A 22,401-nucleotide genomic window follows, 5' to 3' on the forward strand; every position below is an offset into this window, starting at 1 on the left:
TCATGTTTGTTTCAGATTTGACTTCCCCTCCACCCCCTCCGTGGTTTTCACGTGTTTTCTAAAATTTCTGCGTATTATGGTCATTCTGTGTCCTAACTTCTCCACAATATTCTCCAACAAATATTTTGCCGATGTTCTTCATTCAAATCCTACCTGTGTTTTTACATGTTTACAGTCATGCTTTAACTATTCAACAGAAGGTTTCCAGTCCTCCTTATAGCCCGCCTCTTCTAGCTCTCCTGCTCCCTGTTTTACCCCACAACAACTCTGTGAGTTATAGTTAGGCTGAAAGGCAGCAATTGGCCCCCCAAAGTCACACCCAGTGGGAGGATTTGAACCCAGGTCCTAGTCCAGCACTACACCGCAGTGGCTGCCTATCACCTTTACCTGCATGTGGATTTGCTTTTATTGGTTTGATTTTCATGTGCTGTTTTATTTTGACAATTGAGTATTTTTATTTTTTGGTGTTGTGAAGCCCATTGTGGGGAAGGCAGTGAAAAACTTAAAACCTCAATTTATTATTACTACTGCTTGGTCCTCTTACATAGGGCTATGCTTAAAACTTGTCATTGAGGTTTTCATACCTTTCTTTAACATCAGAAGTCAGGAGTGCTTCAGCCCTGTTTTTGAGTGTCTGCCCTGTTTTTGAGTTTGTTTGAAACTTCAAACCTCAATTTCTTATTACTACTGCTTGATTCTCTTAAAAAGGGCTATGTTTAAAACTTGTCATTGAGGTTTTCATACCTTTTTTGTAAACTCGGGGAAGCGTTTCAGCCCTGCTCTTGACTTTGTTTGATATCACTTAAAAATCATTTAAGGCTTATAATATCTTTATTTCCTTCTGAGGAAACTGATTAGTTCAGTGAAACGAGCTTTGTAGCCGGCATCTCATAGAGTCTTTGTTTAATTCTAGGTTAACTTTTCCTTAATTTTTTAAATTTTTTGTTATTTATTTCAATTCTATAGTCGATTACTTCTCGTTTCAGGGATTTTCACGGCAATTCTTTTGTTTTGTGTAACATTGTGGGGAAGGGGCTGGTTTGAGAGGCAGAGGGTGGAAAAGAAACACTTAGTTATTTGAAATCAAGCGCCAGGAAAAAACCTCTGGCCTGGCTTGCAGGGGGCTGTGTAGTTATTTCGCCTCCAAGGATGCCTTTCTGCAATCAGAGTGGGTGGAGTGGGGTGGAGTGTTTATCACAGCAGCACAGAGCGCCTCCTCTTAAGGAGGGTTGCCTTGGGCTAGTCAAAATAAAAAAATTCCTTCCTGTAGCACCTTAAAGACCAACTAAGTTAGTTCTTGGTATAAGCTTTCGTGTGCATGCACACTTCTTCAGATACACATCTGAAGAAGTGTGCATGCACACGAAAGCTTATACCAAGAACTAACTTAGTTGGTCTTTAAGGTGCTACAGGAAGGAATTTTTTTATTTTGACTATGGCAGACCAACACGGCTACCCATCTGTAACTTGGGCTAGTCAGTGTGACAACAGAATTTCACTGCTGGGAAAGGCTTAACGATCTGCCCCAGGCCAGCTTGAGCAAGCCATGCCTGGAAATGGCAGACTGATCCCTTCCAAAGATTACAAAACGGTCTTGGAAATCTTTGGAACTCCCTGCCTATTGATGCCAAGCAGGCACCCTCACTGTTTTATTTCTGGCACCTGCTAAAAAAAACATCCTTGCTTAGACAAGCTTGCCCAGATGCTTAGAAAACTGATGTGGATTTTAACCAGGTTTTAGTATTTTAACTTTTTGTATGTTTTAAAATGTTTCCCCCTCTTTTTGTAAACCACATCGGGGGGTTTTTTTCCCCCCTTTTGTTTGCAACCAAGTGGTGTATAAATTTTTATGAAATAAATGAAAACAAAACACCGTGGGTGAAAGTTACAGAGGAGGAGTGCAAGAAGGTCTCTTGCAAGGAATTGCAATGTTGAGTCAGATGGCGCTAGGAGGGACCGAAATGCAAAACAACAGGGCTGCAACATTTCATGGGGCAATTGATTTCCCAACAATTTGCATCAGTTTTTTATCTGTGCCAGTGATAAGCCAGGCAGCTGAGGAAAGGAAGCCAATTTCAAAAGCTGCCAGTCAAGAGGCAACATTTTGGAAGGGGCTGTTCTGCCTTCCGTCCACTGCAACACAGCAGTCGCTTCTCAGATGGCGCCTGCTGTGACATCTGAGGTTTCCCCCCTTCCTTCCTGCTGCTGCTGCACATTTTAATAGATGAGTCTGTCAGCCAAAGCAATCAACATTCATCGACTAAGATCTGCAGAGTCCTCTCTGACTAAATTACTTGGCTGACGTCATTGCCTTGGAGTGGGGAGGAAGGGGGTCATGCGTTCTGCCAGCCACCAGCAAATCAGTCAGCTGCACTCACGAGAAGAAATTGCGGGATCAGATCAGTGGCCCATCTAGTCCAGCTTCCTGTTCTCACAGTGGTTGACCAGATAATAATAATAAATTTTCTTTATACCCCACTCTCCCCGGCCAGTGTCGGGCTCAGGGCAGCTAACACCAATAAAATAAAACCACAGTAAAAACATAATGGGGGGGGAGAGGGAGGGGGGAAACAATTTAAAATACAGGTTAAAATGCAATTTAAAATGCAGCCTCATTTTAAAATAGCTGATAAATCAAGACCATAAAGGGAGGGCAACTTAAGGGTCAGACCGAGTCCAGACCAAAAGCCAGGCGGAACAGCTGTGTCTTGCAGGCCCTGCGGAAAGATGTCAAGTCTCGCAGGGCCCTAGTCTCTTGTGACAGAGCGTTCCACCACGTCGGGGCCAGTACTGAAAAGGCCCTGGCCCTAGTTGAGGCCAATCTAACCTCCTTGAGGCTTGTTACCTCCAAAGTGTTGTCATTTGTGGACCTTAAGGTCCTCCACGGGGCATACCAGGAGAGGCGGTCCCGTAGGTACGAGGGTCCCAGGTCGTATAGGGCTTTAAAGGTGAAAACCAGCACCTTAAACCTGACCCTGTACTCCACCAGGAACCAGTGCAGTTGGTAAAGCACTGGATGAATGTGATCCCGCGGTGAGGACCCCGTAAGGTGGCATTCTGCACCCGCTGGAGTTTCTGGGTTAGCTTCAAGATGCTTGTGGGAAACCAGCGAACAGGACCTGAGCATGAGAGCCCTGACTGTGGAGGCAGAGTAGAGTCATTCTGGCTAGTCCCCATTGCTAGCCGCCTTCATGGGTTTGTCCAGTCCTCTTTGGACCATCGCTGCCTCCCGTGATCATCTGCAGGCGCGCAGCTTCTGCCTTCTCTCCCCCTTGGCAGGAAAAATACCTCTGGGCAATCATTTCCCGGCTGTCCTTCCCCTCCCCAGCCCACGGCCATGGATCGCTTTCTGAACAGCCGCTCACCACGCTGGAGCCTTGGAAGGGCCCTTTGCCCCCGGATGTTTGCCTCCTCACACAGCCAGTCAGAGAGGTTTTGTTGACTTGGACTTGGCTGAGCAGAGACCTCTGCGCAATGCTGACCCGTAAATTGCAATGGGGGGAGAAGGGTTGTTGTACCTGCGTTGGTCAATAGATTTTGCAGGTGGGAACGTAAGACTCTTGGGGCAAATTTCATTCCTGAGCCGAAAGGGAAGAAGCAGCTTGACATGTCCCTCTTCCTGTCCACCTTTGGTTGTGTGTTTTCGAGACAGTTCATAGTTAAATTATCCTCCCAACAAGAGGCAAGGATGCCCACCAACCTGGATGGCTTTAAAAGAGGATGAGGCCAATTCATGGAGGAGGAGAGGGCTATTGATGGCTCTGTTCTGGAGGCAGCAGTGCTTCCAAATACCAGTTCCTGGGAACTGCAGAAGTAATTATTTTTATTATTTATTTATTTATACCCCGCCCATCTGGCTGGGTTTCCCCAGCCACTCTGGGCGGCTTCCAACAAAATATTAAAATACCATAATACATCAAACATTAAACGCTTCCCTAAATAGGGCTGCCTTCAGATCAATGGCGTAGCGTGGGTTGTCAGCACCCAGGGCAAGGCAAGTAATTTGCGCCCCCTAACCCGTGGATTTGCGCCCCCTAACCCGTGGATTTGCGCCCCCTAACCCTACCCCCCAGATGTTGCGCCCGGTGCGGCCGGCCCCCCCTGCACCCCCCACGCTACACCACTGCTTCAGATGTCTTCTAAAAGTCTGGTAGTTGTTGTTCTCTTTGACATCCGGTGGGAGGGCACCTCAGTGTCCGGGCAGAACGATGGGGATGGAGACGCTCCTTCAGATATAGTAGAAGGGGAGAGTGTTGCTGTGGTGCCCTGGTTCTGATTGTAGATAGATTTCCCTTTGGAGCAGGCACACCTGGCCCTCCAGATGTTTTGAGGCTACAACTCCCATCATCCCTGACCACTGGTCCTGTTCGCTAGGAATGATGGGAGTTGTTGTCCCAAAACATCTGGAGGGCCGGGTTTTCCTCTGCCTGCTTTGGAGCATCTCATTGGCCCCTGCGAGAAGAAGATTCTGGACCAGATGGGCCCGTTTGGGCCTGATCCAACAAAACTCTACTTATGCTCTTAAGACTCGAGTGAATTCAGATCCCTCCTTCTCTCTCGTGGGAGTTACCATATTTTTCCATGTACAAGACACCCCCTATTTTGGGGGACCCAGATTTAAGAAAATGGGGGGAGATGCATCTGTGTTTAATACGCCCCCCCCTAATTTTTGACATTAGTTTTTAGGGGGAAAACCTAGTCTTATTCACGGAAAAATATGGTAACTTTTATAGGCTGTGCAAATTGCCCATGGGATGAATCCCTGTCCAAGCAGGAAGGCTTTGACCCCTTCCTTGGAGGTTTTTAAGCCGAGGTTGGAGGGCCATCTGTCAGGGATGCTTTGCTTGCATTGCAGGGGGTTGGACTAGATGACCCTCGGGGGCCCTTCCAGCTCTATGATCTCTTCCTTCAAAAAGCTCAGGACCAATATTATTTTTTAAAAAAATAATAATAATATTTGTTAAATTTTCCATTTTAACATTCCAATCAAATCACATCATATATTCCGACTTATACAAATTATTCAATAATTGAACAATCCAAATATTATGCCAAATTTTCCGGGGAGACTTCACCATGCTCTGAGGTCGGAGGGGATCTGATCATCTCATACTTCTACTGCTTCTCATATTCATTTCCGGTGGTTCCCATAAGTCATTCTGATGTTAATCCTCATTATTTCCCACAGCCTCTGAGTTCTTCTGACAAGCGAGATAAATCAAACAATATGTTTCTGTGTGGTTTTATGTCCAGGATTCCCCTATATAGGTTCGCAGCGTCTCTTCACAGGCTGGTATTTCTGCCAAATCAGTCCAAGAATCCTCCCATTACATGCAGATGCAGATGTCCAGTCCATTCTGTCCAGATAAAATCCAGTCAAGGTCTCTGCCCCATACTTTCGCCAAACCAGTTGTCACTCAAACGTTAGCCTTTCCAGGGAAGAGTTTTAGTTAAAAATACAAAAATAGAATATTGGAGACTCACCACCCCCGCTCAGGACCAATATAAGTGGTTTTTATCCGCCCCTCCCATGAGGTCAGGGACGTGGGTGGCGCTGTGGGTTAAACCACAGAGCTAGGACTTGCCGATCAGAAGGTTGGCGGTTCGAATTCTCACGACGGGGTGAGCTCCCGTTGCTGGGTCCCTGCTCCTGCCAACCTAGCAGTTCAAAGCATGTCAAAGTGCAAGTAGATAAATAGGTACTGATCCGGCGGGAAGGTAAACGGCGTTTCCTTTTCTTCTTTTTTTAAATGATATTTATTAAAGTATCAGAAAAGGTTACAAAAATAAGAAAAAGGAAAAAAGGAAAGGAAAAAATACAAAATACAGAAAAATAAAAGCAGTTAAAAACAAATCATTCTTTCCATGTCTTGTCCTTCATTTACTTGTTTCCCTGACCTCCTCACACCTCCCTTTTTTGTATTCCAGTTCAATTAGTTAATTCAGCAAATCCTTTCCCTCTTTGATTTTATCTTAATCTTTTATCTTAATATATTATAACTTTAGATTATCACATGTTAACAATTCATTTTTACATATTCCTTTGTAACATTGCTACTAAAAACCACTTAACTTCAATCCAACATCATTCTAACATTCATTAATTTTGCAGTATTTCTGTAAATAGTTTTTAAATTTCTTCCAATCTTCTTCCACCGACTCTTCTCCCTGGTCTCGGATTCTGCCAGTCATTTCCGGTAAACGGCGTTTCCGTGCGCTGCTCTGGTTCGCCAGAAGCGGCTTAGTCATGCTGGCCACATGACCCAGAAGCTGTACGCCGGCTCCCTCGGCCAATAAAGTGAGATGAGCGCCGCAACCCCAGAGTCGGCCACGACTGGACCTAATGGTCAGGGGTACCTTTACCTTTACCCATGAGGTTGCCAGGGAGTGGGCTTTGTGACTGAGCAGGGATGTGAATCCTAGTTTCCTGCCCCGCTTTCTCCCCTGCATGTCTGGTGGTGGAAAATGGGCTGAATCAGGTTACAAACAACCTCTTACCAAAAGCAAAAACTCAAAGGAGTGGTTGGCTGGTTCCTAGCACCTTTATATATAAGCGTGTGTCTGCCTGCCTGTTCAGAGACCACTTCACGTTGTGTTGCCGGTCTTTGCAAGAGCAAACCTCTGATACAGACCAGTACAATCCCTGTGTTCCAGCTGAGGCTGCAGGTGACTCTCCCAGCCGTGGCAAAGCTGGCATCCTCAAGATTTTTTGGGCTTCAGCTCCCACCAGACCCAGCTGCCACTTCCCCAGGGGAGCTTCAAGCCGTGCAGGTTTCTGTGTCTGCTGTGTGCAGCCAGCAGTTGCCCCTGGGAATGCATTTGTAGGGACCGTGTGGGATGAAGAGGGGGAAATGGCTCTGTGGGGTCTGTTTTTCCACCCCAGGGGCATAAGCCCAGGCTCCTTTGGGCGATGTCATAACGTAGCTAAGAGCTTTCTGATCGCTAAGCCATTCTATCCAAACACCAGCTGGCCGGATGAGTCTTTCCAGATGCTGCAATTCTGCCTCTCTCTCTCTCTCTCTGTGATTACTTTTCAGACCATTTCCATCGTGTACATTGTGACGTCTATTGTGGGAGTGGAGGCCTGGTACAACCCTTTCCTCTTCAATTTCTTGTATAGAGACCTATTCACTGCAATGATCTTTGGTAAGGCGCTTCCTCTAAAAGCCTGTATTTTAAAATTTCCTAATATCATACAGTGCCATAATCCCATGTTCAGCTTTCTATGTTTCCTTTTGTTTGCCATGTGCTCCCCGCACCCTTTCTTTGGAGTACACACACTGGGTCACAATTGAGAAACTGCTTGCTCCAGAATTTTAGACCCTGTTTAAGATCCCTAAGGTATTCTGGACTTGTCGATAGTGGCAAGATTTCATTGAGGCTGGTCTGGGGCAAATTTGTTGTATAATTACAATGTTAGTAAAAAAATCTGCCTAGCTTTTTATTTGCTATTTATTTTTTCTTGGTCTTTCATCTTAAGGTCCTGGGTAAGGTTACATTGAGTGTGTATTGCAGGGGGTTAGACTAGATCAAGCATCCGCAAACTCTGCCTGCCAGCTGTTTAAGGACTACAACTCCCATCATTCCTAGCTAACAGGACCAGTGGTCAGGGATGATGGGAACTGTAGTCCCAAAACATCTGGAAGGCCGAGTTTGGAGATGCCTGGACTAGATGACCCATGGGGGTTTCTTCCAACTCTGATTCCTATAAACTAAAATGCAAAATAATGAATAAGCCACAAAGCATAAAATGATGATGATTTTATTTGTACCCCGCACATCGGACTGGGTTGGCCCAACCACTCTAGGCTGCTTCCAACAAATTATAAAACCACAGTAAAGCATCAAACATCAAAAAACTTCCTGATACAGGGCTGCTTTCAGATGTCTTCTAAAAGTTGTGTAGTTCTATATCTCCTTGACATCTGAAGGGAGGGCTTCTCACAGGTTGGGTGCCACTACCGAGAAGGCCCTCTGCCTGGTTCCCTGTAACTTGGCTTCCCGCAGTGAGGGAACCGCCAGAAGACCCTCAGAGCTGGGGTGGAGGATGCTGGGGCAGACAAAGGCCTTTTGGCCTGAACAGGCAGAGCTCTTATTAACATCTCCTGCTCCCCTTTGCTGACCTCAGGAATCCACAGTATTTCTAAGTTGTTGCACTGATTCAGCTTTTGGGGGTTTTGCTGTACAGTGGTGCCCCGCAAGACGAATGCCTCGCAAGACGGAAAACCCGCTAGACGAAAGGGTTTTCTGTTTTTGAGCTGCTTCGCAAGACGATTTCCCCTATGGGCTTGCTTTGCAAGACGAAAACGTCTTGCAAGTGTTCCATTTTTTTTCCGCTTCCCCCCCCCCTTTTCTAAGCCGCTAAGCTGCTAATAGCCTTTTAGCTGCTAATCCGCTAATCCTTTAATAGCCGCTAAGCCTTTAATAGCCGCTAAACAGCTAAGCCGCTAATAGGGTTGCTTCGCAAGACGAAAAAACCGCTAGACGAAGAGACTCGCGGAACGGATTAATTTCATCTTGCGAGGCACCACTGTATTGATGTTGAAAAAAAAGGAATCCGAACAGTCTCAATGTGAAATACAGTGGAACCTCGGGAAGTCGAACATAATCCTTTCCAGAAAGACATTCGACTTCCAAAACATTCGAATTCTGAGGCGCTGCTTCCAGTTGGCTGACAGCTAGGCTTTTTTGCAGATCGGAAGCTGCTTCGGATGTTCAGGTTCCAAGGAACATTCGAAAACCAGAGCACTTACTTCTGGGATTTCAACATTCAGGAGCCGAAACATTCGAGAATGGAGCGGTTCGAGAACCGAGGTTCCACTGTGTTTATTTTTATAGCCTGCCTTTTGGTCCTCAAGACAACTCACCTCTGCACACTGCCCATTAAATCCGTATTAACAGAACAAAGCAAATGCATTCTTCCATGAATGATAGAAATGGCCAGCACTGCAGGGTGCGCTGCTGTTGAGCCAGCCCAACTAAAGCTTCCTTTTTCACCAGCAACTGCTCCCCCCTTTTTGGAGACACTCGCATTCCCCTGCCTCAAGTTGCTGTGACAAATCCAAGTGAGGGTTGTGGAGCAGGCTTTGCTGTGTGGCGGCGTCTGTCTTTGTGTGAAGGGAAACGCGTGCTCTGAGTCGTAACCCGGCCCTCCTCTCCCTTAGGTTGCGCGCTGACTGTGACCCTCCCCATGAGCCTGCTGAACTACTACAAGTAAGTCCTGTCTGAGCTCGGTTGTCAGCATCCCATGTGACTGGCTGCCCCAGTTCTGCTGGGGTTTCAGCGCCACTCAGTGTCTCCCCCAGTGGGGAGAGTTTTGAGAAAGCAAAAGGGGCACGAGGGATGCCAGGGGCAAGCCTTTGCTTTTGAGACTATGGAGCAGAGAGATTGGCTGGGCCCTCTCTCTCATCCAGCTGGGCCAGGCCTCTTGGACAAAGCCAGGCCTCCTATATGTATTTTATTTTATTTATTTTGAGGATTTTGTGCCCCGCTTTTCAGCCAGGAAGGCTCACAGAGTAGCGTAAAGGTAAAGGGACCCCTGACCATTAGGTCCAGTTGTGACCAACTCTGGGGTTGCGGCACTCATCTCACTTTATTGGCCGAGGGAGCCGGCGTCCAGCTTCCGGGGCATGTGGTCAGCGTGACTAATCCGCTTCTGGCGAACCAGAGCAGCACATGGAAACGCCGTTTACCTTCCCGCCACAGTGGTACCTATTTGCCGTATTCTTCACTCTATAGGACGCACTTTTTCCCCTTCAAAAATGAAGAGGAAATGTGTGTGCGTCCTATGGAGCGAAGACGCCATAGCCCGGTGGCCCTCTCCCGGCTGGAGAGGTAACGCGGGGCTATGGCAGGAGCCTCCATAGGCGCGCGTCACCTCTCCAGCCGGGAGAGCGCGCGCGGGGCTAAAGCAGCCCCCCACGACCCTCTCCCGGCTGGAGAGGTGACGCGCGCCTATGGCAGGAGCCTCCATAGGCGCGCGTCACCTCTCCAGCCGGGAGAGCGCGCACGGGGCTAAAGCAGCCCCCCGCGACCCTCTCCCGGCTGGAGAGGTGATGCACGCCTATGGCAGGAGCTTCCATAGGCGCGCGTCACCTCTCCAGCCGGTAGAGCGCGCGCGGGGCTAAAGAAGCCATAGCCCCGCGACTCTCTCCCAGCTGGAGAAGTGACGCGTGACTATGGCAGCAGCCTCTCTGCTGCGCCTTTCCGCTGCTCCCTGACCTGCTCTTTGGGGCTGGTGGTGGGCTTCCCCCCACCAGCCCCAAAGAGCAGGTCGAAAGGAACCTGAAGCCTGGAGAGCGAGAGGGGTCTGTGCGCACCGACCCCTCTCGCTCTCCAGGCTTCCAAGGTAGCCGCCTGAACGCACCTTAAACGGCACCTTGTTTTAGAGGGAGAAAACAAGAGGGGGAAAATTCTCCCCCTCTCTGTGCAGCGCCTCCTGCCGCTTCACTGAAGGGGCGCTGGGCAGAGAGCGGAAGAATTTTTTCCCCTTGTTCTCCCCCCTCTAAAACAAGGTGCGTCCTATTGTCCTGTGCGTCCTATGGTGCGAAAAATACGGTATCTACTTGCACTTTGTCGTGCTTTCGAACTGCTAGGTTGGCAGGAGCAGGGACCGAGCAATGGGAACTCACCCCGTCATTGCGGGGATTCGAACCGCTGACCTTCTGATTGGCAAGTCCTAGGCTCTGTGGTTTAACCCACAGCGCCACCCGCGTCCCAACAGAGTAGCTTACATACTATCAAAACGAGACTGTCTCGCAGAATTATACTGCCCTCCCAAAAAACCCACAACACGCAAGGAGAAAGGGACAGGGAGGGAAGAGGAAAATGAAAACTCAGGCACCGAATTCTAAATAGTTGTTCCTCTAATGACCAGCTGGCCCAGTTCAGGGGCAGGAGGTGCCCGGTGGAGGAACTGGACCTCCGGAAAAGCTGGTGGAATGAGCCCTGCTTCTTTTCTGTCTCTCCCACTGAGGCAGCCCGAGGCACTGGCTGCCCCAGGTGACCTTTGAGGGGAGAGGAGACCTGATGGGGCTGGCCTGCTCCCAATGGAGGGAGCTTTGCTTCTCAGCCCTAATCTTAATTTTGCTGGCCACACTGCAGCCTTGCAGATGAGACCCTGTTGGAAGAACTATATCAGGTTCTGCCTCCTTCAGAATTAGTCTGATGGTGCTCCCAGCTGCCTTTCATGGGACCACCACCACCCCTTTTTGAAAATTTTATTTATTAAAAGTCTCTTATACCGCTGTGTCATTTTAAAAAATCAAAGCGGTTCCGTACAAAGTTAAAAACGGACATCAGTTAACCATTGCGGAAGGATGCATTTGTGATTGCCTGGCAGGATAGAAAAGTTTTCAACAGATGTTGGCACAGAAGCTCCTGCTCAGTCTCCAGTGGCAGAATGTTCCACAGGACTGAGCAGGTGACACTAAAGGCTGGGGTTTTTGTTGTCGAACGAGCCTCACCAGCTCTCGACCAGCAACGCTCCTGCAGGCGACCTCTTGCTGACGCCTCTCCCGCCTTTCAGAGCCTACAGAAGCAACACCCTGAAGCACCACTCCTTCTACGAGGCGATGCTGCCCTTCCTCTCGCCCGTCCTCCTCTTCATCCTCTGCACCATTTGGATCTTCCACTCGCCGACACAGATCCTGGAGACCCAGCCCCGCCTCTTCTACTTCATGGTCGGCACGGCCTTTGCCAACATTTCTGTAAGTTCCTTCTGCTGCAGAGACGCGTGCGCAGAGGGGCTTGGCGGGGCAGGAGGAAAGCCACTTTGCCCCGGGGTGGGGAACCCTGAGTGTGGCCCTCCAGCCCTCTTTACCCAGCCCTCCGCAATCTCCCTTGGCCACGCTCCTCTCTGGCCCTGCTCCACTTCATTATTTCCCCCCTGGCTTCCCCTTACGTCCTTGAGCTGTAATCAGTTCCTCCTCCTCCAATGGCAAGATGCGCGTGTCGAAACCTCTGGCTTCCATGTGGCTGGACTCTAACCTCCTTGTGCAAGAGTTCACCCAGGAGACAGCTTTGCCCTGCATGTGCCACTGCTTTGATCAACGGAATGGGCACTGCTAGAGGCGCCACACGAGACCCACAGAGCATTGAGGGCGGCAGCACCTAACCTTAGGAACTCCCTGCCTCTTGATATCAAGCAGTGCCGTCACTGTACTTTTCGGCACCTGCTAAAAATATTCTTGTTTAGACAAGCCTACCTGGATGACAGGCAGGTTGATGTAAACTTTCATCTGTTTCAGTATTTTAAGTTGTTGTTTTTTAAAGCGTTGTTGTATTCTCCCCCCCCCCCCCCCGATTTTACAGTCATACCTCAGGTTAAATATGCTTCAGGTTGAGCGTTTTCAGGTTACGCTTCGCGGCGACCCGGAATTAACAGAACATGTTACTTCCGGGTTTCGCCGCATGCGCAGACACTCAAAATGACGTCACGCGCATGCACAGGAGCAGCGAGTTGCGACCCGCGCAGTCGTGGGTTGCGTTCTACTCAGGATGCGAATGGGGCTCCGGAACGGATCCCGTTCGCATCCAGAGGTAGCACTGTATTGGTCTATCTTTTTGTAAACCAACCACTTTGAGGTCTGTCCCACCCCCACCCCCCAAATCAAGCATTGTCTAATTTTTATGAAATACATAAATAAGAGTCATGTGGTGCAATGGCCCCTGGAAGGCTGTCCGCTGAGGATCATAGGATAATAGAATCATAGAACTGTAGAGTTGGAAGGGACCATGAGTGCCATCTAGTCTGACCCCCTGCAATGCAGCAATCTTTTTGCACAACGTGGGGCTTGAACCCATCACCCTGAGATTAAGAGTCCCATACTCTGCCGACTGAACTACTGTGAATCTTTTAAAAAATATGTTATTTTTATTTTTTGAGAAAGTAATAATCATACATAAATAAGAATAAAAATGTGCATCCCACCACTGAGACTATTCCATTGTAACTATCTAACCTCCCAAAATTTCAACACCTCTTGCCCCCTTTCCATTTTAACAGTGCAGATTCTACAAACACCTTCCATATCTCCTCAAAATCATTTCTCCTGCATATTCCCCATCTTACCTTAACAGCGCATGTTAAGTTATCATGAATAGCTATATCCCAGACCTCTTTATACCATTCTTCCATTTTATATTCCCCTCGCCCCTTCCACTTCCTAGCTATAATAATTCATGCAGCTGTCAATAAATTTGTGAGCAAGCCCTTGCGAACCTTCCACCCCATCGTAAATTCAAAATAGTGCTACCTCTGGACTTTCGGTCAGCTTTAACCCCGTGATTTCTGTTCTCTTTAAACACCCTTTGTCAAAACAAATGTGAATCTTTTTAAGAAAGAAGCTTTTTAGGAAAAGCCAGCCCCTCTCTTTTTTTAGGAAAAAGCTTCCCTATCCCTGGTCTAACTTTTCAGGTTCCCTGAACTGAGGAGTTTGCTCAAGGGGCAAGGAGGAGAGCCTCAAAGCCGGGGGCATCCCAGAGTCCCCTTGACAACTATATGGGTTTGTTTGTGCAGAAAGCACCTCCGCTGCCTGCCCTCCAGCGTTGCCCTTGGATTCCTGCCCACGTGTAGGACTGAGTCTCTGTTACAGAGGATCCGTTTGCACTGCAGCAGTAGAGTTCTGCCAGAAGCCCTAGAGCGGTGCCTCTGGAGCAGTGAAGTTCTAGAGCGGCTCCCTAAGTGGTCCTCCAGGAAATGGATGGATTGGAGCAGCTGTTGGTGGAGCAGTGCCTGCCTTGGAGGGCAGACCTCTCCTCCCATCCTGGACCTCCCTTACCAGCTCTTCCTCCTCTCCCCCCAGTGCCGCCTGATCGTCTGCCAGATGAGCAGCACCCGCTGCCAGCCTCTCAACTGGCTGCTCTTCCCGCTGGCCCTGGTCATCTTCGTGGTGCTGACGGGCGTCTTGCCGGAGAGCGAAACCTTCCTCCTCTACCTGCTCACCACCTTCATCACCATGGCGCACATCCATTACGGAGTCGGCGTGGTAAGTGATCCCGTGGCACGCGTCTGTGTGGCACAGGTAAAGGTAAAGGGACCCCTGACCATTAGGTCCAGTCGTGGCCGACTCTGGGGTTGCGGCGCTCATCTTGCTTCACTGGCCAAGGGAGCCAACGTTTGTCCGCAGTTTTTCTGGGTCATGTGGCCAGCAGGACTAAGCCACTTCTGGCGAACCAGAGCAGCGCACGGAAACGCCGTTTACCTTCCCGCTGGAGCGGTACCTATTTATCTACTTGCACTTTGAGGTGCTTTCAAACTGCTAGGTTGGCAGGAGCAGGAACCGAGCAACGGGGGGTCAAGGGGGATTTGAACCGCCAACCTTCTGATCGGCAAGTCCTAGGCTCTGTGGTGTAACCCACAGCACAACCCACAGGCAAGGCAAAGGGAGGGCTATAAAGGAGGAGGACGCACATTCACAGCAAAACTGCCAACATCGGCCCCTTACCTTAGACTTCCTGCCCATGTAGTTCTGGGCAAACCAATCCGAATCCATCGCCTTCATATTAGCTAGAATCTGCCCCTAGGAGGGAAAAGGGAGAGGAAGGATGAGGCTCTGGGGCAGCAAAAGCAGATAAGAGTCCTAGAATTGTTGGGCTGGAAGGAACCCCCAAAGGGCATCTGCTCCAGTCTCCTGCAAGGCAGGAATCATAGAATCAGAGTTGGAAGAGACCACAAGGGCCATCGAGTCCAACCCCCTGCCAAGCAGGAAACACCATCAGAGCACTCCTGACATATGGTTGCCAAGCCTCTGCTTAAAGACCTCCAAAGGAGGAGACTCCACCACACTCCTTGGCAGCAAATTCCACTGTCAAACAGCTCTTACTGTCAGGAAGTTCTTCCTCATGTTTAGGTGGAATCTTCTTTCTTGTAGTTTGGATCCATTGCTCCGTGTCCGCTTCTCTGGAGCAGCAGAAAACAACCTTTCTCCCTCCTCTATGTGACATCCTTTTATATATTTGAACATGGCTATCATATCACCCTTTAACCGCCTCTTCTCCAGGCTAAACATGCCCAGCTCCCTTAGCCGTTCCTCATAAGGCATCGTTTCCAGGCCTTGGACCATTTTGGTTGCCCTCCTCTGGACATGTTCCAGTTTGTCAGTGTCCTTCTTGAACTGTGCTGCCCAGAACTGGACACAGTACTCCAGGTGAGGTCTGACCAGAGCAGAATACAGTGGCACTATTACATCCCTTGATCTAGATGCTATACTCCTATTGATGCAGCCCAGAATTGCATTGCATTGGCTTTTTTAGCTGCCACATCACACTGTTCGCTCATGTCAAGACTCCTAGATCCTTTTCACATGTACTGCTCTCAAGCCAGGTGAGGTGCTGCTTCCCCATCACAGCTGAGGAGCTGCTTCCCCATCTTTCTGCCCAGGAGCAGAGCAGGTGAGGAAAGAGATATGGGGCAAATTGGTGGGCAGAGCAGAGGAGTAAGTGTAGCTGCCCTGCAGAAGGAGCGTTATATGTAGAATTTGAAGGCAGGCAGAGGAGAAGGAAGGATGGGGCTTGGAGGGGAGGGGGCCATGGTCAGGGGTCTGCCTTCCTGCGACACCCCCCTCACCTTGCCCGTTCTCTCTACCTCTGCTTTCTCCCCCTCCCAGGTGAGCCAGCTGAGCAAACACTTCAACATCCGCCCCTTCTCTCTACGAAAGCCCAGCTCCGATTGACTAGACGTGGAGGCGGGAGAGAAGAAATCTGGCCCACCGCCTGCAGGGGCTCTGTGAACGCAGCCCCCCCCCCCATGTAAATACACTTCAGCCATCACCACGGAACTAAAATTTGACCCACTTTGGGTGGCAACGAAGCCTGGCAGCCTTGCAGAGGGACGGACCCTTCTTGCACCGCCTCTCTCATGGATGCGCAGGTGGCTGGGCAGGGGCTGAACCACCGCGAACATGTCCTCAACCAGCATGATGCTTCCAGACCAAGCATGGGTCCATGCCACCCAGAACGCTCAAGGGAGACACCCAAAAAACCACAGGCGGGCGCCAGAGGTGTCTCTGAAGCCACACAATTGCCGCAACACGTCTTCAGGTTACGCTGAGGACAGTGTGGCCCCCTCTCCGTGGACCCAGCCACGCAAGAGGGGTTTTTTTGTGTGTCAGCTGCTTTACGTAAGGGGCTTTGGTGGCGGTAATCACACAGTGAAAATGTGACTATTCTATGTAGGTTATATTATCCTTCCATTCACTTCCTCCTCTCCTCCCACCCACCCCTGTTGTGGCTTCCACGTGGCCAAACCAGATGTTGAAGCAGGCAGATGCTGTCTCCACTCAGCGGAGGAGTAGCCTTCCAGCCCACCCTGTCTGAGCTGCTCTGGAGAGCAAAGCTGCAAAACCTCCTTCACCTTTCCGGCAGGATTATGTTGCGGCAAGCGACACTCTTCTGTGGGATAACCTTTGGGGTGGGGGACCGGCTGTTTCCAAGAACTGTTTTGTCAGGCATATAACCCTTCCATGCGGGTCCATTCCGAGTAGCTCTGCTTCCCTCTAGAGGAAATAATCGAGATCTCCTTTCGTCGAAACGACAGCTGAGCTCTGTGTTTGCCTCCATGCCCGGCTCTAGTAGCTGAAGGTGGCTTTCCTCTGTGTTTGTTACCCAAATGTTGTGTTCAGCCATCCTAACCCTGCTTGAACTGTGTGGTGGTGAAGTCTGCGCTGATTCCCCCTCCCTTCTTCTGTTTAATTTCATGAACAAGCCTTGTTTTGGGGTGGGTACGCCTGTGCGTCCTGGTATGAAGAGGGCGGCCGAAACCCAACTTTTTTGGAACGGTGGCACCTGGAAGAAACCCAAGCGCAGCAAAGGATGTTCCTACGTGATTCCGAGGGCAGGGGCTGCTTATGGCTTCTGCTCCTAAAATGAGAGGGGGCGACCCGCTCTTGTGGATGACACATTCCACTCTGGGGAGAGAGAGAAATGGGAATTGTGAAATGACTATTTAACCTTTCTTTTTGTAAGCTTAAATCATTATGTCAACAAGCAATGTGAAAATCCAGGAGCCAGTGCTCTTTTCTGCCTCCAGCCCCTTGTAAATAGATCCTTCCCCCCCCCCTTCTGTTTTCTTCCCACACCTGACTTTAAATGCCTTTTTTAATTTCTTTTGGTGTGTTAATGAGCAAGGGAAGAGCTTGTTCTGACCCTTAGTGAGGCACCTCTCAAAAAACCAGCGGGAAAGAGCACTGGCCTCTGGGCATGGATGATGAAACAGAAACAGGTTCTCATTCTTCGCTTGTTTGGTAAATGTTTTCAGGGCTATAAAAGGTGAACCAGAGATGGGGATTGGGGAGACTTCTCTCACTCACTCACTCACTCTTTTTTTTAATTAAATGATTTTGCACAGAAAAAGTTGGGTGTACAGAGGAAATGAGACGTGCTTTGAATACTTGACGCTATCACAGCCGAAATGAAATGCAGCAATCAGTTGATAATTTTGGTGCACTGAGTTAGACCCACCCCAGAGCCGGTTTCCAATTCTGGAGGCGGCTGAGTCAGAGGGAGGGTCTCCTTTATTTTGTGTGTGTGTTTGACTAATGAATCATTGTGAGAACATGTGTTCCTCTTTACTTTCTCTCTTTGCTTTGGAAGCAGGGGTTCTCAAATTGACAGTAACTGGCGGCAAAATTGCACAGGCCCTGATGGCATAAGACGAGATGACGATAATGATGTGACTCACTAAATCATTCCTTGACGTGCTGCCTTGGATACATCGTCCATGCTCCAAGGCACACGTCCAGAGGGGGCCAGGCCAGCACTGAGTGGACGAAAGGACAAAAGGTGTTAACTTCCTGGCGTCTCCCAAGGCAGGCTTTGCTTGGCTGTCGCCTCTCAAAAGAAACCTGGTTCTGCTTCCCTTACCTATCTCGGCTTCTTGATAAGGAACCTGGTGCCTTAAGAAGATTTGCCTCAAGTTGGAGAAAAGGTCGGCTGTCTTAAGCAGAATGTTGGAAAAGTAGTTGTCCAAGTTAAAGGGAGTACAGCGTGGCATCTTCAGCTGCGGAAACGGGTTTAATTTCTGCTGTTTCTCCATCTTTATTGTTTGAAGCTCATTCGGCAATCTGGGAGGGACTCCGATGCACCATTTAACCATTATTATTTCTGTCTCGGGTTTTGGTGGCATCAGGGGTTTTTTTGTGTTCATCTCAAATATTCTTCGAAATAAAGGTATTGCATGTTGAAGAGGTGACTGTGTGCCCGCTGCCACTCTCAGCAGGTGATTGTAAAAACGCTTCGAGGAGTCCCGTCTTCTCCTTCCGATATTCCCTCTGCGATTGAAAGAGGCATCGGAGGCAGCGCTCGTGACACTTCCTTAAACTACTTGCTCCACATTTTGCAGTCCTTTGTCGCCGTCAGAAATCACTGCCCCGCGTTTTTGTACGTCCCGAGAGCGAAATCTTCCTTTCTCTGCCTTGATTCACTACTGCTGCCTGTGTAGCTGCGGATGCGCTGCTGGTTGGCTCAACCTTTTAAGACGCGGTTCTCCGGAGGCGTGGGCAAAGGAGCTGCGGGGAGCGGCACAGCACCTTCCCCACCCCAAATCACTGCCCCGCAATCCTGCAAGGTTCAGGCTTTGGTAGTAGCAACCTGTAGTCCAAGCAGTGGTTTGCACAGAGACACGGCCAGCTTCCCCTGTTGCTCAGAAACTCCCTGGCAGGCAGAGAGGCCTAGATGCAGAAAGTCCCTGTGCTTTGCAGAAGCACCTCTCTTCCCCCACCCCAAGCCCAACTGCAGGCTTGAATAAGATGAATCGGAGCTGGAGGCAAACAGCTTGGCGGCTGAGTGACAGCTGGCCTTCAACCCAGGCTGCTCCTCGGCTCCCTCCCCCTCCCCCAGCCTTGATTTCAGAGCAGGGTGTTCGGCGCATGAGTCTCCACAGCTGTGGGTGTGCAGGTCATGCGCGTGGGGCTGGGCAGCTATTCCAAAGTGCCATTTTCATTTGAAAAGCGATCCTAGGAAGTAAGATATTTCGTGATAACTTAGAGCAGGGGTGGGGAATAATTGTGTGCCCCCCCAATCTTGCTGGACTCCTGCTGCCATCAGCCGCAGCCAGCATTGTCTAGAGTGATGTGAGCAGGAGTCCAGCAAGATATGCCCCCCCCCCAAGGTTTCTCGCCCCAAACTTAGATACTCCTGTTTGCAATCTCCCCACTCAACGGGCTCCACTGCTATCTTGGATTGGTCTGTTTCTCTGCGTAGGACAGACACACGCCCTGCCGGTGTAGTTCAGGCCTTCGTCGCCTTCCCCATGCAGAAAGTTAAACAGCATCTTTGCGCCCCCTCCCCCAAGAATTGGAAATGGGGCTCTCGGTTCAGAGCTCACCCCTTTAGACAGGACTGGAGAGCTCTCACCTGGAAGGCTTCAACAGCACATTTCAGATCTCTTGCGGTTGGGGAGGAAAGTAGCCGAAACCTTTTCTCTGCGTTACAGCCTTACTCTGAAAATGCAGGCAATTGGGAACGGGGATGTACCATGCATGCATTTTGGACCAGTTTACCTTCTGGGTCTCTGTGGCCCTGGCGATTTTTCTTTTTTTAGAAGCTGATTTTTAAGCTATCACGTGAAAGGTGAGGTTGGAATCCTTCCTTCTCTCCAGTGTATTGCATTGTATTGGGGTAGGGGGTCACGCTTTGAATGAGTAGCCTCGCTCGCTGCTTCTTTTGTCCCCCGCTAAATATGAGGGCGAATGTTCAGTCCCTTGGGCCTCGTTGGTGCTCTCTCTGCCAGGAAGGACCGTCCTCGGACAAAAGGGGGGGGGGTCTCTCCGGCTGGTATTCTGCAAAGTACCGGTTGCGCCAGACTCTGCCAAGGGCTGGGTTGTGTCAAAGCAAACGGACTGTACAGACCATAATTATTATTAGCGAGAGAAAATTGCAATAGGAAACCTGTACATTTCTCGCGGCAGATTTCTGCGCCACCCCTTCTTCACGCTTCCATCAGGATTCATGTCTGTCTCATATGTACATTGTTCGAGGTTGACAGTCTTGCAAATGGATTTGGATTCCATTCCATAAAATGCTATTGGTGAATATTTATTGTATTTAAAAGCGGAAACAACAAAGCTTCAAAAAAAAGAGAACCTATTATGAAATAAAACTTCAATTAAAAAAAATTCCCATGCTTTTTAACATCTCTGTCTCCTCATCTCTGTGGGCGTTTCTGCTGTGGAAACAGTTTGGGGAGGGGGGTTGCTCTTGCAAATGCTGAATTAGTGACTGAAATCTAGCAAAACACCTGCAGCTTCTGCCACCATACTCTGATCAGGTTGCTAGGGCTGGCTGTAGAGAAAGATGATGGTGATGATGATGGTGATGGAACGCCCTCCCATCAGATGTCAAAGAGATAAACAACTACCTGACATTTAGAAGACATCTGAAGGCAACCCTGTACAAATAATAAATTATTATTATTATTCCTTTTCCCCAGACCTGGAATCAAGGTCTTAATATTGTTTTAATTCTTCCTAGAATTAAAACAGTACAAGAAACAAATTTATAGATAATAAAAACAGCACTATTAAAAGCTTTTTCCATTAAAAAAAAACAGTTCCCCAAGAAAGGCCTGTCGGAACAAGATCTTAATGGTGGAAAGACAAGGAGGGAGCCCGTCTGGCTTCTCTAGGAAGGGAGTTCCAATGTTGCCCTGGGAACAGCCACCGAGACGTCCCTACCAAGTGAGCCTCCCCTGAAGATCTCAAAGGCTCGTTCATATGGGGGAAATACTGTTTCAGACGGCCTGGTCCTAAGCCACCAGGCAAGATCCTTGCTCCTGTTGTTTTCTGGGCTTAGGGGGAGCCAGAGAGAGGGTGGCTCATAGCTTGTCTTGCTGCTTTGAAAGTGTTTGCCATCTCTGTGGTGTGTGTTCCCATAGCCCAACGGGAGCTTCAGGTGTGTTCACCTGAAGGAGCATCTCCACCTCCATCATTCTGCCCGGACACTGAGGTCCAGCTCCGAGGGCCTTCTGGCGGTTCCCTCCCTGAGAGAAGCCACGTTACAGGGAACCAGGCAGAGGGCCTTTTCGGTAGTGGCACCCGCCCTGTGGAACGCCCTCCCACCAGATGTCAAAGAGAAGAACAGCTATCTGACTTTTAGATGACATCTGAAGGCAGGGTGTTCCACTGGGTGGGCGCCACCACCGAGAAGGCCCTCTGCCTGGTTCCCTGTAGCTTTGCTTCTCGCAATGAGGGAACTGCCAGAAGGCCCTCGGAGCTGGACCTCAGTGTCCAGGCAGAATGATGGGGGTGGAGACACTCGGAGCTGGGCCTCAGCATCAGGGCAGAACGATGGGGGTGGAGACGCTCCTTCGGGTCTACTGGACTGACGCCGTTTAGGGCTTTAAAGGTCAACACCAACACTTTGAATTGTGCTTGGAAACATGCTTTTAGGAATCTGAGACCAGCCACTGCCTAAGTGCTACACGGGGAGTCGAATGCCTCCCAAGGGCTGCCCAAGGAGGTTGAGGATCAGCAGAGTGGGTTTTGAAACAACGGTGAGGATCAAAGCGGAATTTGCGAAGGGGCCTTGGTGGGTCCTGGCCAGAGGGGGTGGAACTAAATGACCTTTGCAGTCCTTTCCAACTCTATGGTTCTATGATTTTAAGTGTGGGGGTGCCTTTTCAGGATAGGGGTGCAGAGATGCGAGAAGGCCTTAAATGCAGTGCTGGTTCCTAATCCTAATGTTCTCTGCCTGCTGGCTTCTTTCTCTCGCTCACCACCTTGTGGATGAACAACTCTCTGCAGGGCAACGTCCCAGCTCCAGCAACAGTCCCTGCCGCACACGTCAAGCTTGCGAAGATAAAGGAATTTAAACACACAAGGACTCAGCCGCATATATACTAAAGCAGGGGTCAGCAAACTTTTTCAGCAGGGAGCCGCTCCACTGTCCCTCAGACCTTGTGGGGGGCTGGACTATATTTTATTGGGGGGGGGGGGGCTAAAAAATTAATGAATTCCTATGCCCCACAAATAACCCAGATACACATTTTAAATAAAAGCACACATTCTACTCATGTAAAAACACGCTGATTCCCGGACTGTCTGAAGGCGATTGGGCCGGATTCGGCCCCCGGGCCTTAGTTTGCCTACCCATGGTGTAGTGGTTAAGAGCGGTAGTCACGTAATCTGGGGGAACCGGGTTCGTGTCTCCGCTCCTCCACCTGCAGCTGCTGGGTGACCTTGGGCCAGTCACACTTCTCTGAAGTCTCTCAGCCCCACTCACCTCACAGAGTGTTTGTTGTGGGGGAGGAAGGGAAGGGAGATTGTTAGCCGCTTTGAGACTCCTGAAGGGGAGTGAAAGGCGGGATATCAAATCCAAACTCCTCCTCCTCCTCCATGTACTAAAGTAATATTTTTGTATGGTGCACTGTAATAAAAGGTGATTTAATTTTGCAGGGCAGGAAAT

General features: G+C 49.5%; 1 protein-coding gene across 3 annotated transcripts in view; it reads left to right on the top strand.

Annotated features, from left to right (window-relative positions):
• The window catches only part of SELENOI (selenoprotein I), a 55,927-nt gene extending 35,797 nt beyond the window's left edge, over positions 1-20,130 (top strand). For all 3 annotated transcript variants that reach the window (XM_083494662.1, XM_083494663.1, XM_083494661.1), the window contains exons 6-10: positions 7,038-7,146; positions 9,165-9,213; positions 11,528-11,708; positions 13,806-13,988; positions 15,609-20,130. In XM_083494662.1, coding sequence (XP_083350788.1) covers positions 7,038-7,146; positions 9,165-9,213; positions 11,528-11,708; positions 13,806-13,988; positions 15,609-15,731 — 645 coding nt within the window. In that variant the 3' untranslated portion in view covers positions 15,732-20,130. The remainder of the gene's footprint in view (positions 1-7,037; positions 7,147-9,164; positions 9,214-11,527; positions 11,709-13,805; positions 13,989-15,608) is intronic.
• Positions 20,131-22,401: the final 2,271 nt, after the last annotated feature.

Source organism: Podarcis liolepis (genome assembly GCF_965112155.1).
Source record: "Podarcis liolepis genome assembly, chromosome: 3".
NCBI lineage: Eukaryota > Metazoa > Chordata > Lepidosauria > Squamata > Lacertidae > Podarcis > Podarcis liolepis.